The 16,798-nt window shown below is 31.2% G+C and overlaps 1 protein-coding gene across 2 annotated transcripts in view; it reads left to right on the top strand.

Moving 5' to 3' along the window:
* The first annotated feature begins 218 nt into the window (after positions 1-218).
* LOC143255304 (apicoplast pyruvate carrier 1-like) overlaps positions 219-16,798 on the top strand; it is a 35,034-nt gene continuing 18,454 nt past the window's right edge. Inside the window, exons 1-4 of one of the 2 annotated variants that reach the window (XM_076510756.1) lie at positions 219-354; positions 9,612-9,924; positions 12,601-12,727; positions 15,411-15,538. In XM_076510756.1, coding sequence (XP_076366871.1) covers positions 9,665-9,924; positions 12,601-12,727; positions 15,411-15,538 — 515 coding nt within the window. In that variant the 5' untranslated portion in view covers positions 219-354; positions 9,612-9,664. The remainder of the gene's footprint in view (positions 355-9,611; positions 9,925-12,600; positions 12,728-15,410; positions 15,539-16,798) is intronic. The other variant, XM_076510757.1, reaches the window with a different exon arrangement.

Raw genomic sequence — 16,798 nt, 5'->3', positions numbered from 1 at the left:
GATGTGGAAGCGAATATTAATGTTGGTAGAATTCAGTAATTAATGGCTTTAAGACTAGTATTTAAATATCATAACATGTTTGGAATAAAGAAATGAGAAGTTACTTTAGCACATGCGTATAGTAACCAAACTAGACGCTAGCGGCGTACACCAATGATATTCGTATATAGTCTTCGAAACATTTTAAATTACCGTATTTCACAAAACGTACTTCATTCGTACGCACGTTTGTCAATACAGTGTATTGTTATGAACAAATGTACGTCCTGCTGATTTATTGTTTACTTCAGCATATACTTGAGGACTAGGTGAGTGAAATACGTTTCAACAACTTCAGGACCGTCAGGAACTTGGGTAGGTAAAACATTTATCTCTAATAAACACTGTTGTAGTGAATTCTATATTTCATAACATCTTTACAAACATTACAAAATGTACCACATGGTGTAAAGAATACTCTACAAATTCAACCCCAATATTCGGTGCACTGAAAACTACATAAACATCTAGTGGAGTGAAGACTGTACAAAGTGTAAAATAATTTTTAGTTTCATGAATACTCCACGAGTTGTGTCCTAACTTAAGGTGCATTCAATTCTTTAGCAGCTTTACTATAACCCTAGTCAAATGAGCACTAAAAACTGTATCTGACATCTCGTACAGCAAATAATAAACAATTTTTCTCTATCCTCTAGTGTATTAAATACTTTATAAAATGTATTCTACCCTCATTTGAAGTAAAACTTATCATTTTATACCCTTACCTGTAAAAAAGCGAATGGCGTATAAACACAACGCTAATCAGTAGATACTTTACATAGTGTAACTTAACGTCTCATGCAATAAATGGTATATAATGTATATGATATCTTCTTCTTCAGTAAAGACGAGGCTACCTACAGGGGATGGACAAAATACGTGTTAATTTGTTATATTTTCTATGAGATAACGGTCATATCCATAAACTATATGTTTTTAGAACGCTTTCGACGAGATATCTTCAAATATGATCTCAAATCCTAATTAAAACACTGGCTTTCATAAATATCTGAACTTGTCATGATCTTAGTTACATTTTCTCATAAAGAGTGTTGTGTATTTGTTGCAGTTTCTTATTCCAATTATCCTACAAAATGATCAATATTTAACAAGACAGTCAATTGTCTTTTTATGATTTAATGTATTATAGTTAATTTAATTAAGTTCTTCATTTCCTGACATTTTTTATTTCTATAAATAACATCTAATTGAAATAAATACAATTTTTCCACACAAAGATGTATATGGTTCTTGAGGTACTTTTTGTCATAAGTCTATTTGCCAAACTTCTTGATGCATTCTCTTATTTTGCATTTATGCATTCTGAGGCTATGTGAAGGAAGAACTAGTGGGTTAAAGCATTCTACCTTTTCATTTCAACCAATGTAAATACAGACTCAGTTGCTACGAGTTTTATGAGTTGAACCAAGTTGATGATGTATAATTGTTCTTCTGCATGGACAGGTAGCTAATCACTGGCAAATACACTTTCAAACCTTTCTTCATTCACACATATCTTTTGAGAGTATCAAGTAAACTTCTAACGTGTTCATAGTTTCTTATATTTCAATTATGATGTTTCTAAACTGATCATTTTTTTTGAAACATATTGTAATTCTGAATACGAGAGAACATTTATAGTGTTAAGTAAGGCACAGCTGAAACACATTTCGATTCGTAAATTTACCTGTTTCACGAAGTTAAGCTGTGAATCACCAACAGATATACTGGGTGTGAGATCTAAGGCAAATAGTGTGAATCCTTTCAAGTATATGTCATGTCATATATCAATTTCTTTCTCTTGACAATGTTTCTTATTCCTCCAAATAATGTTTAGTAGCTTCGTGCACTTAGCAGTGTAAGACTAGAGGAAAGACAGCTAGTCATCACCACCCACCGCCACCTCTTGGGCTACTCTTTTACCAACGAATAGTGGGATTGACCGTCACATTATAATACCCCCATGGCTGGGAGGGCGAGCATGTTTTTGCCATTAATATTGATACAAACAATTTCCTTATCTTACATAAATATATTTTAATGTACAAACATAGTTATTACAAATGACGGTTTACATACAATAGCCTTACAAATCTACAGATAATACTGCGTCTTATATCCAGTCTAGATTTAAATATTTTATCTACAGTCCAGGTCCACGACGAACAAATTACTTTTCAATTGATACTGTCGTACCACGCCTAAGCTAGCTAGGTATGCTTGAATCGCTTTACACCGCTACAAGTTCACTTTGTATCGGTGAAGACATTTTAATGTTCTTGTAAATATAACAACGTTCGAAGTAATTCGCTGAAGATGAACGGTTTAATAATGTCCAAAATCTATAATGTTCGTGGTCAAATTCTGTAGTTTCCAATTAATAGTCATTAATCAAAATTATAGATTCCTAGGCCTATAACACGCTAACTGTAGCTGTCCAATCGTATTCTCCTCTTGGCGCGTTGCTTTTGTACAAATCACGTGAGTCTCTAGAGCATTCACTAAAGTTCGATCGACAACAATAATATGTGTTTTCGTAAACAAATACTGTTGCTTCTTGTTTTCAAGAATTCTCTACAAGTTTCAAAAACAGACGAAACTTGCGCAGTACACAGTGAAGAATATACGTCATGTTTTGAAAAAGAAAACTATACAGAATTAAACGTAGACACTAAAATAAATGTACAACAATAAATCTGTTTCAGATAACATTCCTCAGTCTTGGTTTGTGTGAGAAGGAAAGAAAATAAGTCTGTCTCAGACTTTGTATAAATGGTACAGCTACATGAAATAACTTACTGTCTCAGACTTTGTATAAATGGTACAGCTACATGAAATAACTTACTCAACACGTCTCCCACTCCAAGTTTCCAGTTCTTTTGTCTATCAGCATAATAAGGCAAACTATTAACCACTTGGGCCCGGCATGGCCAAGCGCGTTAAGGCGTGCGACTCGTAATCCGAGGGTCGCGGGTTCGCATCCGCGTCGCGCCAAACATGCTCGCCTTCCCAGCCGTGGGGGCGTTATAATGTGACGGTCAATCCCACTATTCGTTGGTAAAAGAGTAGCCCAAGAGTTGGCGGTGGGTGGTGATGACTAGCTGCCTTCCCTCTAGTCTTACACTACTAAATTAGGGACGGCTAGCACAGATAGCCCTCGAGTAGCTTTGTGCGAAATTCCAAAACAAACAAACAAATTAACCACTTGACAATCTTAACAGACCGATAGGGAATACTGGTTCATGAGAGTAAGATACTGTTATGAGTGTGAAGATGGAGCATCATTTTTCTTTTCTCAAATGAGACCATTCAACCCTGTATTATCATTTGTATTGATCTCTGTTGTCTGAAAATTTTGTTTAAAATATTTCCCGCTGTCACACCAAACATGCTTGCCCTTTCAATCGTGGAGGTGTTATAATAGCAGTGTAAGACTAGAGGGAAGGCAACTAGTCATCACCACCCACCGCCAACTCTTGGGCTACTCTTTTACCAACGAATAGTGGGATTGACCGTAACATTATACGCCCCCACGGCTGGGAGGGCGAGCATGTTTAGCGCGACTCGGGCGCGAACCCACGACCCTCGGATTACGAGTCGCACGCCTTACGCGCTTGGCCATGCCAGGCTCATATATGTGATATAATTGATTATAACCAATGACAGGTTGTTTCCACGATGAGTAAGGTAGCATCAAGTTCTTGTTTTAAGAGTGTAATTAAATATTTCTATAGATGCCTTTGTTCCATTATGTGTATTGTTCCTTGAGATAGAATTGAAACAAATGATTAGTAAATTCTGTTCCAGTACTAGTTTGAGGTTTATAAAATCTATCTAAAATATTTTACAATTGTTGCACTTTTCGTATTCTTAAGAGGAACATCCCATGCATATTTAGAAAACACAACAATATACGTGAATAAATTGTAATATTGACTTATATTAGAAATGTCTACTACATCAGAATATCTTTGTTTGTCGATTCATGAAACAATTACTCTTTCTTAAAAACGTATATCTTCCGTGTATGTATCCAAATCACTTAACTAATCTTTTATTTGTTTCAGTATGATGAATTTATCTAATGATTTCATAGAGTTTTATTGTGCATTATTTTCTATTCTGTCTACTTTTACTTAGTTTACCATCAACACTACTAATAACTTTACCTTTAAAACAGATTATGTTACTTTTTAAATGGCTCAAGATACTACTCAGCTTAAAAGGCTGACAACAGCTCATAACGATAGTCAAGACACAACTTAATGAATAAGACAGTACTACTGCATTAAAAATTGCCCCTTTGGTTAAAGTGGATGAACTCTTTTTAAATGGATAATCTAAATAATTCTTTTGTTCATATTTCTAAAAAAAACTTTCTTTGGGAATATTCATATCTGATATTCATTCTACAAATTCTTTACAATCCATACAGTCAAAATTATTTCATTTTTTTACCATGACGTTGATTAGTTGATTAAGTCGATTATATTGCTGTTTGGAATGGATATTTTTAATTCTCTACGATCACACCACGTCAGATCAACCCTGAAACATACAGATTTTAATTGCATTTCAGCTTTCTTTTTATATTTCTAGGAGACACTTTCCATTCTCCTTAAATTTTCATGAGTTAGCAATTCCATTTTAATTTTAATGGATTCATGGTTTGTAAATAAAAGGTTTTAGGACAGTGTTGCAGGTGGTTTATCTACTTTACTTTACCATCTAGGGAAACATATAATTTTGTATGTAAGAATTCATATCACTATCCATACAGTTAAATGCTTTATGTACTGATCTTTCATAAATTTTCAGTTGATAAAGAGAATGCACTAATTGTAAGAAAACGATAATCATTCGTTTTTTACATATTTTTAGATTCCAACAGCTCTACTAACAGCCCATCCTGCCAAACCACCAAATAATGAAAGTATTGGTTCTAATTGTAATGTTAAAACACTTCTGTATTACCAAGTTTTTATGTTTAACTGATGCTTTTTTACACAACCAACTCTCCTAATAATATTTTAAGTTCTGGTTTTGTATGTTAGTTATGAGAACGTTACCGTTTTAAACGTTAAAATGTTATTCACAAATGCACACAACAAAATCGTTTTTATTTTAGGCAATCATTACTTTTATCTGTTTATGGGTTTTTAATGTAATTCCGTTAGCAAATCATGTTAACTCTATGTCTGATAATGAATAAATGAAAAGAAAATGTAAGTACAACATATAAAAACTTTTTTATTTATATATCCATTTAGATATACACTATAAATATAAAAATTGATAATATGAAGCGTACAGGATTATATCAATTTTGGAAGTTGATTAATCTTGGTGTGTTAAGATAGTTCCAAATTGTAGCACAGAATTTTCAACAGACTACTCAGTATTTTGGCTTTCTCTCTCTATTACCTTTATATAAATGGTGGTGAGGTTCTCTCTCAACAGTCCAGCCACTCTCCTTGGGTAGTGATAGTCATTGTTACTAGATGTCCATGGAATGAGATGAATGTGTCACATCGCCCATTAATACTGACGACAATTAAATTATGAAATATATCTATACATAAATGGTTATTTAAACAACGAAATTCATATATATTCAGTGAGTAACCATTTGAACGCAAGTTCTTCAATCACTCATGATCCATCCTTCACTTTCACTCACAAGATCATAAATGACATAAATGTGCATTTAACAGACCACAAATAATCATAAAAATTTTCATATAATCCTGTGCCAATTTAAAGTTTAGAAATATGCTGCATCAATGTTGTACATAGTGATTAAATTTCACCATAAAAGCACATGTTGTTTTCAGGAATAGGATAAATAACTTAACGATATTGAGTTAAAACCTTGCTTAAACTGCGACTTATCATTTCCTGTTGAGCCTGAGACTATACACGTAAAAGAGTTAGTAGACAGTTTTTATGGTTTTTATGTCTCAAACTCTTATGAGAAAGAGGTGAAATGGGATTCATCATATATAGTTCATGTTTGAACACATTTGGGGTCTGTCCCAAGGTCCTGCACATGGTTTCTTGTCAGTTCATAGACCATGGTGAGGAAATAGTTCTATTATATTAAACATTCAATATCCACAAAGAAAGGTGTTACAATTTGGTTAGAGTGGATGAACTCTTTTTAAATGGATAATCTAAATAATTCTTTTGTTCACATTTCTAAAAAAAACTTTCTTTGGGAATATTCATATCTGATATTCATTCTACAAATTCTATACATTCCATAGAGTCAAAATTATTTCATTTTTGTAGCCATTTGGTGTAAACTGCATAATTGTTCTTCTTTTCTTCTTTATTGTAATTTGTCTGAGTCTGTAAATCTTTACGAAATTCTTGTGCTTAGTCAAAGTTATAGCAGGCTGAACAAGACTTCATATATTGATTACCATATATTTCTACCACTCTTCATAAAATTGAAGATAAACTCTCTAATTCTATAGCATTACTTTCTCTCGTTCTATAAGTATCCACAGTTTTCTAATCGATACTTAGCTACAATGTTACAAAGTATCAGTCCAGCTAGTCTGGAAATTCTCTAAGATAATCTCCTAGAGAAGGATTCCTAGATCCATTTGAAATGTAAACATTAATGTCTATATCATAATGCAATGCAGAGGAACCTAACTTTTGTGATGTCTCATACAGTTTCAGAAAAGTTTGTGCTGTTGTGAAAGTCACATGAAGGATATTTCCTTGTTGTTTCTTTGGAAGATATTCCTATTCTTGTTTCCAGCGAAGAGCTATTCTTTCTTTGTTAATCAATGTTATTACCTAATGTTATCATTAGGATACACTTTAACCAATGTTTATTAGGTAAGTTGTGGTTTGTCTTCAGACATACCCCAAACTCGATATAAAGAAATAAGACATAAATTTGCTACATACCTTTTTCCTTGTTGACGTAATCTTGTTTTGCTTCCAATCCTATAAAGTGAAAAGTCCTGCGATATCATGCTGTTTTACTCTAAAAAACGTATCAATATAGTTCTTAAAAAGATATTTGGTTTTAACAGTAAAATGATAAGCCCATATATTTTCATTATCTGGTATCCACACTTAACTTCTTTTTTCACTTCTTCGATGCACCAGATACTTAGGAGAGCTCTCTTATCATTGTAGTTGTTACATGGTGCCAGTTCTCTGGATTTCACACATCTTTTGCAAAAAACAATAAGTTAGTTTACCGTTACTTCTAAATTGTGAAATTAGATGATAGAGTTTCCTCGTGGCTAGAGTTTTACGTTCTATGAATGCAAGTATTTTTCAAGTCAAAGAAGTTTTCTGTTATGATGGTAAGATATTCAACTGGATACTAACCGTGTTTGTGTGTCCATGGATATGTATTGTCCACGTACTTGATCTTCTTTTAAACCGTAATAAAACCTTGTCACATTGACTTTCTCTCCACAGAAGACATCTTGTACAGCTAGGTTGGTATGGTCTCTAAGGAAATTTATCAAGTCTTAATCATTAGATATCGTTTTGTTGAATTTGTTTTACCATGTTGTAATTACCTTCCACCCAAGAAACTTTATAGATCTATCTAGAAACTACATTCTGTGAATCAGAGTCATAACATGTATTTTACTCATAGTTGTAGCACCCGCAAACTCATAAATTGGATTTTATTCTTACTTAATCCGTTTTCTCTGAAAGTTTGGATTTTCTTCTGACCACCAATAAATGCATGATAGATCTTGACCCGTCAGTTTTATATATGTAATTTAACCACTGGGTAATATTTGGCTGTAGTTGTCGTTCGTAAAGTATCCATGATTAGGCACAAGAAGTATAGATCATTTTGGTAGTAATTATCCTCTGTTTATAGTCCAGCATATAATAACAATGGTCTTGTATCTGAAAGAATCTATGTCACAAGTTGTGTGAAACTCTTCCTTGAGTTGAAGACAGCACCATAGAAAAATATCTATGTCTGATTGGCAGTACCTGAAGAAAAAATATAACTTTTAACACAATCCCAAAATAAAACTTTCAACAAATATTTTAAAGGTTGTCAAATGTAGTGTTATTATTTTACCCGCCCTCTGTATTTTTGATTTGATTTTATGTTGAAAACATGTAGAAAATAGCCCTTCTCTACTTCTTCTATACCGAACCTTTCTCGAAAAATGATAATGCCATGGTATGAAATTATAGCTGTCGCTTATATGACTTCTTTTGTTTTGGATAAAGCATAAATGGTTATTTAATATGTGTGATTTACATCGTATTCATCTAATTTCACTACACTGAAGAAACATTGTAATTGTTTGGTACTACAACAGGTTGAACGATAACCTGAAACATTACGCGTACTTAATGTATTAAATCCCTTGTCACAAAATGAACAATAATAATTTACTGCAAGGAAACCTTTCATAGGCCTGATAATGTTGAAACGATAATCATGGTACCTAAGGAAAATCTTTTCAAGTCCTTTCTAAATTACATAGTATGTTTCTTTGAATGTTTAGATATTATTCAAATGTCATAATTTCGTGTATTCCACAGGGTACTTCTGGGATACTAGATGAATCATATAACGTTTATAGCCATAAGTGTTATTAGTGGGCATTGTTGATCCCTAATAATAAGATATTTTGGATACTTTTTGAGCAGTGATAAAGCTATTACTATAGGTTTAGCATAGCAAAGGTCATCGTTATTATTTATAGCAATAACCTGTCATTCTTAGTCGATTAAAACTATTGTTCGATAACTCATAATTACTGGCACTGCTTACAGGTAATTTCAATGTAGTAACTTCAATTTTGAGAGATTAATTTAAAAGTATGTTATTTTTTATATTGCTTGACTTTCGTGATGATAGTTTAGCTCATTTCAGTTGAAAGCGGTTCCTTATTCTCTAATGTGTGACAGACGCAAGATTCCACTAACCTATGTTTATTAGGTTTCTTTGAGGAGGATTTGGAACAGAGAAGTAATTATTAATTGGAAGGAAACATAATCTATTAGAATTACTAGTCTTGTAGCCTAATATCCTTGTTAAGTATAGTTTATTTGGCTTTATGAATAATTATAATATTTATTACTTTTAGATTATCATTAATTGTGTGTTTATCTTATATTAAAGTTTAGTCAGTTCGTCACACTTAAGTACAGTAAATATATACAAATTATATATTAAATTATATATAAAATATATTATAATATATCATAAATATATTAATTTTTAATTAATTGTAGCTCATTTCTAAATATAGTTTAGTTTTAGCTGTGATGACAAAACTCACTTGAACGAAAATGTTTCATTCACTTAGTAACAACATCAATTAAGAAGGGTTCCTGTACAATCTTACATCACAGGTGGAGGTGAAGATAATGCAGTTAGAAACTATCCTTTGAAAAAGCGTTTAACAAAGTGTTTTTTTTTTTTTTTGGCATTCCAGGAGCTTTAACTAAGAATGTAGTAACGTTAAATTTTGTCTCTCAGAGATTTTTGGTGTCCTGTGAAAGGTTTTGACAGAATATTACTTATATATATATATATATATATTACTTTTTCTTTCCAGATCATAATTAATCTTTAGGATACCATAAACCTTTTCCTGCGTTGTTTCTAGAAATGAAAGTTCGTCCATTTGTAGCAGTTTTCGGGCTTTTTCTACTTTTTTTTGGTCTTGGTGTACTGTATTTGTTGGGAAACATCATTCCTTACATGACATCTTATCTCAAAAAAAGGGTTGATGAGAACACAACATATGAACAGACTTCCTGGATTGCCTACTTAACTGAAGTGATAAGTTCATTCTTCTTCCTTGGAGTCTGGGTATCTGAGCGAATTGGACGTCGGCCAAGTATCGTGATTGGTTCTGTAATTTTCAGGTGAGAAAATATGACATTTATATAAGACAGTAAAAAATTCATAGAGTATGAGTTGTGGTTACGATATTTGAAGGTCAGTACACTTTGAATTTGTTTCGTTCCTACAATTACACCATGTATGATAAAACGAAATAAATATATTTTTATTGAAATAGCAATACAAAGTCAGTATCGCAAATATTGTTTATAAATTTATTTTTTAATAAATACAAAATCATTTTATCTATACTATCAAAAAACATGGAAATAAACGCACTCTATGCCTTCCAAAACATTTGTATAAATATAAACCTCGGGGTTCATCCCACGTAGCTGGTATAGCACAGATAGCCAGTTGTGTAGGTTTATAATTAACAAAAACTACTACTCTTTTGTATGACAGAATTAAAAGTTTCACACTTTATGAATTTTAGATACTGTATAATTATGAAAATAAAATCGTTAAATTTTAGAATCAAATATAGTAAAGATGACTGTTCGAATAAATATATTTACCATTATTATAATGTAGGTGTGTACTAATCAGAAAAACTGTTATCTCTAACAATCGAATAATCAAGTATTGTAATAGTTGTAATACTCATACAGATTATTAGTAAAAGTGGGAACTTTTTATATAATAATCAAAAAACCATATTTCTAATGCAAAATATAAAATGGTAGTGTATTGTTAAGGAAACTGTATTTTGAATACAAAATATAATAGTAATCAATCACTCAGAAAGCTATCCGTAACAACCAGGTAATTGTAATGTAAAAAAAAAACAAGTTAAATAATATTCTTTAGCCGAAATATTCAGAGAGCTGTCTTTAAAAATACCACCTGCTGACAATGTTGAAGGTTTTGTTTGATTGTTGAGATCTGAGTACAAAGCTACACAATGGTGCTCTTCTTATCTGTGGTATCAATACACAGTTTCTTGTGATATAAGTCCGCAGATGTACCGTATGACGTAACTGAGTCGTATATTAATGCTTACAACGGTAAAAATTGTTTCGAAACACATGGTGCAGCTTTGTGCATAACCATAAACAGAGAAAGAGAAGTCTTTAAAATAAGAAAACTACTTTAATCAATAAAATATTGCAATTTAATACACAAAAAATTGTATTTAATAGTCACCAAGATATCTGTAATAATCAGAAAAGTACAATATACTGATTAGAAAACAGTATCTAATTTGTAGAAAAATATCTGCAATAATAATAGAAAGTGACTGATATAACCCGAGAACAGTATCTGTAATAATCAGAATTCTTTATCCAAAATAACATGAAATCATTGTTTGTAGTCATGGAAAAGCTAATTTATAATTTATAATACATACCTGTAATAATCAGAAGGTATTAGCGTAATCATCAGAGTCTTATATATAATAATAATAAATATAGAAAGTAATTATCAGAAAATTTCTGTAATAATAAAAGAATGCAATTTTTTTACGAGAAAACTGTAATGTAATAATGAGAAAGCTAAGAATAATAATTAGAAAGATATAGTCTAATGAAAACAGAACTATACCTATTTTTGTGAATTAGAAAAATGTAATACAACAGTCACAATATTGTGTTTAATAATTAGAAAAGTTTTTGTAATGTACAAAACACTTTATCTGTATGTAAAAATTAGAAACGTCATAAACTGAAATGAAATCATCAGAATCAAATCTGCAATAATAAGAAAACTGTTCATAATCATCAGACAGTTGTAGTGCTACAATTCGAAATAATTATGTACAGGAATAAGAAATTTGTACACTTTATAAACATAAAATTTTATGATCTAATCAGGAAATTATGTATATGATAATCAGAAAACTGTAATGTTATAGATCTGAAATTTTATTTACTGATAAAAAATACAGCAATAATGATCATAAACATAACTATATTATTAAAAAGTTTTAAATTTAATGATTAAAAAATCTGTTATAATCAAAAAACGTATGTAATAATAATATTGTAATACAATAATCAGAATACTAACTTGATGAACAAAATAATGTGTCAGTAATAATAAGAAAATTGTTATATAAAAATCACAAAATTATTTGTAATAACTGAGAGAGGAAGAATATTTATATTAATCAAAGAATTATCCGTAACAATTGTCCTCTAGTTGCTCAGTTGTAAGTCTGAAGGCTTATAATGCTAAAAACCGGTTATCGAGAATGATGGACGCACACAGCACAGGAAACAAAATGTGTTGCTTTATACTCAACCACAAAACAATTCACACAGTGTTTACTACACTGATAAATACCATTCATACCATATTCACTCTACTGATAAATACCATTTACATATACTCCTTTGCTAGATGCAATCCACATTATACCTACCAATCTAATTATTATTCCATATTTATTTGTACAACTAAATCTTAATTTAAATATTAAAAAATAGACTCTTCATAGTAAACAACAGTGGTAAGGTTTCTTAATTTAGTTGTTGTTATTGATTTGAATTAAGGACAAAACCCGGTTTTTAGCGTTGTAAGTCCGCAGATATCCCGCTGTACTAGTAGGGGTTTTTTAATTTAGTAAATGAAACATTAAACCAAATGTTGCATTCAATACATTAAATGTTTGGAAGGACTTGTATTTGATTATAATTTCTTTATTACCATGAATCATTGAAAATAAATTACTTTCAACATGCTTAATATATCATCAGTTTCGGAACTGCATCAACCTACTGGACTATACAACATAGCCTGGAAGCTACAGTTATTACTTTAGGGTTGATTACGAATGTTGGAGTAATCCTATGTCTTGGCTTTCAGTTATCTGAATCAATGGAGGTATGTAATATAGTCTAGTACTGTATTTTATTGTATTGATTTTATTGAAAATAACTGTACTACAGATATATTTGAAAAATAAGAAAATAAAGAGTGTATAGGAATTAAAATACCAGGAATACAAATAATGTTTAGTGGAGATTATTATAATAAACCAAATTATTGTGCACAAAACTTTAATACATAAGGAATCCTTATATGTTAAAATGTTACTTATTGTGATTCTTTGTGGACCAATCAATCAATATGGAGAATATTTAATATTAATTAAAATGATGTTTTCAACCTGAATGTTGCTTTAGCAGTTCCGTTTCCTTTCATTATTTTTCAAGACTTAAATTGGTTATATCTACTCTCTGATGCTATAATTATTCACAGTAGGGATTGTTTTGTGGAGTGTTTCTTCTCAGATAGTGGCCTTGTTCTCTTTAGTAATGGATAATATAACTATTTACATGCCGCAAGTTATACATTTATTGCAACTAATCTATCCATTTGTTTATCATTTTTTCCTTTCTTCGTTTTATAGGAAGGTAGACAGTGATTTATAAAGCAGTGGTTATCTACTCATTATTCTGTGAAAGGTTGGCCACAGTCATTGTTCTAACTCACATGTGATGATATATGCATTATATGGTCAACTGATCTCTCTTCGTAACTCGGTTGGAGCTTGATCACTAACCTAGCATTTGTTAATAGCTGCATGTAGGCAATAACTGATCGCAATTCTAAAAACAGCTGTCCTTACCATTCTTAAAACTGTCACATATTTTCGACAGTATCACTACCCATGGTAAATATTTGATAGATAGCATTAATAGTCTTACTATAACTATAAATTAATGTTCCATTGGATTGTAAATGATTCTTTTTTGTGTTATGTTTAATATTAAAATTATGGTTAATATAAGTTGCTTTGCATTCCACCTAGAGGTTGGATTTCCCATCAGTTATTTGATTGTGATTCAGAATTTCAGCAGTCTTTTATAGTATCTACACGTACGATAAATCAAATACCAGTTATTGTATTCGAAAATTTTATGTAATACTCAGCTATGTTTTTACGTGCAGATGAAACTTTCTTATACGAATGGGCTGTACAAATGGAAATGCTTTTAAATGGATTGGAAACTGTAGCTATTTATTAAAGAATTCAGTAGTAAATTCAGTTTCTGATTTATAATCCTATATGTCTTAAATTTTATATCTCAAATTGTTTTTAGCTTCACAAGACAATATCTCATTCTTAAAATTTCCCCAGCTACAAAGTGTATGTTTTGAGCCGCACTGTTCATATGTGCTGTTCTCGGACAATGTCAGTAAAATATTGTTTTCTTACATAAAATATTTTGAACGTAGAGAAAAGCAAGGCGTAGTAAGAAAACAGCTACTCCTTTGTGGGTGACTTACTTTAATTCTTTGAATCTCCTCTGATACATTTTTATGCTTTTGTTACATAATATTAGTATAATTTTATGTGGTGGTTGAATCATGTTCATTCATTTTATTGCTGTTAGGACAGCGAATAATTTCTCATTTGGCTACATACTTATAATATTTTAACAATTTAAAGCTTAGTTTTAAACTTTAAAATTATTTACTATTTCCAGCAAATAAAACTCATCATAGCTTGCTTAAAGCAAAGAAATGATATTTTATCCCATGAAAGAACCAATGCTCACTTTTGTAGAGTTGTCTGATATAAAATCTGAATATCTAAAAACATATTTTTAGAATGTAATGTATGAAATGCTTCTTTTTGTTTTTTTATAAAACAGTATATATTGTGTGTATGAAGTTTTGTGTGCAACACATAAATGTCGCATGAAAACTATTACCAGTATAGTATCTCAGGGAAACGGGGTATATTAGAGCACTTTTTGATTGTTTTTGGAAATGGTATCTTACATTTCTTTCCGACCAGAAATATTCTTACATACAAATCTTAAAGATGTGTTAATAACAGGGATTTATAATTTCCAAGATAAGAATATTTTTCATACTGAATGCCATTGATAAGCAAATGATTATAAATTAACTTGCAGCACTAAGATAATCCAGAAAGAGACCTGTAAAAATTGTACCACAACCTTTGTAAATGAAGTGTGGTGTGTAGCAACAGGTGAGAATTTATTACCCGAAGGTCCACGTCAAAGTTCACCCATGTCTAGAAAACACACAGTGCAGAACTATTGCTCACATTTACTGTCATCAGGCAGAACATGACTGGGCATGATGAAATGGACTGCAACAACGTAATAAAGTCGAAAATTGTTTTATTATAACGGACTTAGTCATACAGAAGAAAAACGTATGATAAAGTTAGCTTTCTCACAAGGAACACTAAGTAAACTCCGTAAAGGAAATAATTATAAGTTAAGAACAGAGATTTTCGCTCAGTAAGATATTATTCTAATATTAAATTTGACGAAAGATTTCATCAACTTTATATTTTTTTCGTTTTGTTGTTATAAAGTCTCTTTTTAATTTAATTTCGAATGACACAAAGAAAGATTGAGGAAAATCTAAGACATTTTCTTTAAAAACTTCTAGTTTTTAAAGTAATCTAAAATGATTTATCAGTAATGCTTGTTTTTGTTAGACTTATGTAGTGATGGTTTCTGATTTTAAGTCTGGCAAAATAATATTTAAGAGTTAACAATCAAACGCTTCTCAATTCCAGTGGTTCCCCAACAATAAGGGTCTCGTGGCAGGAATAGTGTCTTCAGGAATGGCTTTCACACCAGTTTTAATGAATAACTTGCATACATTATTTATGAACCCTAATAACCTTCAACCTGATGCTGATGGGTACGTTTGTTGCTTAATTATTAATAGTATCATGGTATGTATGGTGTTTTAAGCTAATGTAATAGTCTCCAAGTACTTTTTGATTAACTTGAAATATTTAATGAGTTTCATTAGTATAAAGTTTCATAATTCCAAACTTTGCATCATTGAGTATAAGAGAAAAGTGATAATATCTAATTTTAATATTTAAAGACTGTATGTGACTTCAAGTGAATGTTTTTATATTTTCTTATAGCAAAGCCACATCAGGCTATCTACTGAGCCTACCGAGGGGAATCGAACCTCTTGATTGTAGCGTTGTAAATCTGTAGACTTACCGCTGTACAAGCGGTGGGTCACTTCAATTGAAGAAATGAATTATTGATATTAAAATGTGTTAGTTTTTTTTTAACCTTATGATTGACTTCTCTACCGAATGTTCCTGCAACAGTAACCTGGAAACATTTTTGTTTGTTATGAGCTTTCGCAGAAAACTACATAAATACTATTGAACTAACTATTCCTTATTTTTAACAAGAGGCAAAGCACTAATGTATGTCACCAATAGCTTTCTCTTGAGCAACACTTATGAGATAGTAGAACTTCACAGTACTCTTACAACGCTCGCCTGGTGTGAAAACGCAGAGTTCGATTTAAGGAGAAGGGACTCTAACTCAGAACCTTCATATCACAGTTAGACACATTACCATTTGTCTACACACTGTGTGCTCACATAATCAGTCAGATCAATGTAGTTCCTATTAATTTGAAATGTTTTCTTTATTGTGCATGGAAATTACAACATACTTCCATGATTTTATGGTGAAGTTACACACGTAATGCCAAAGAATGTAAAAAATAAACTTCTGATACATGTTGGTACAACAAGACTTTGTTGGCTATGAATGGTTGTCACGAGATGTGATGGTTTTCATTTTCAAAATAGTTTTAATACAAGGAACCCAACCCTTTATATTCATAGTTAGTGGCTTTTTTATAGGTACGGTATAAACCCCACGCTAGCGTTCACAACATTAAGAAATTCGAATATTAGATAAAATGTTATTCACCCTTGAAATACAAATCACACAATATATCCAACTACCATCTAAGAATAAACTAACAATATTACAACAACAAAACGGAATAATTTTTTCCTCCTGCATAATTTAACAGATAACAATAAAACTTCTCAACTTTACCGTCAAAACCAACGTTAAAGAAGCATAGTTAGTTTTACTTACAGTTGAAACTATAGGATGAATCTAGAAAACGTGTGAA

The sequence above is a fragment of the Tachypleus tridentatus genome, chromosome 7 (genome assembly GCF_004210375.1).
Source record: "Tachypleus tridentatus isolate NWPU-2018 chromosome 7, ASM421037v1, whole genome shotgun sequence".
NCBI classification, from domain to species: domain Eukaryota; kingdom Metazoa; phylum Arthropoda; class Merostomata; order Xiphosura; family Limulidae; genus Tachypleus; species Tachypleus tridentatus.
This window is presented reverse-complemented; position numbering and strand designations above follow the sequence as displayed.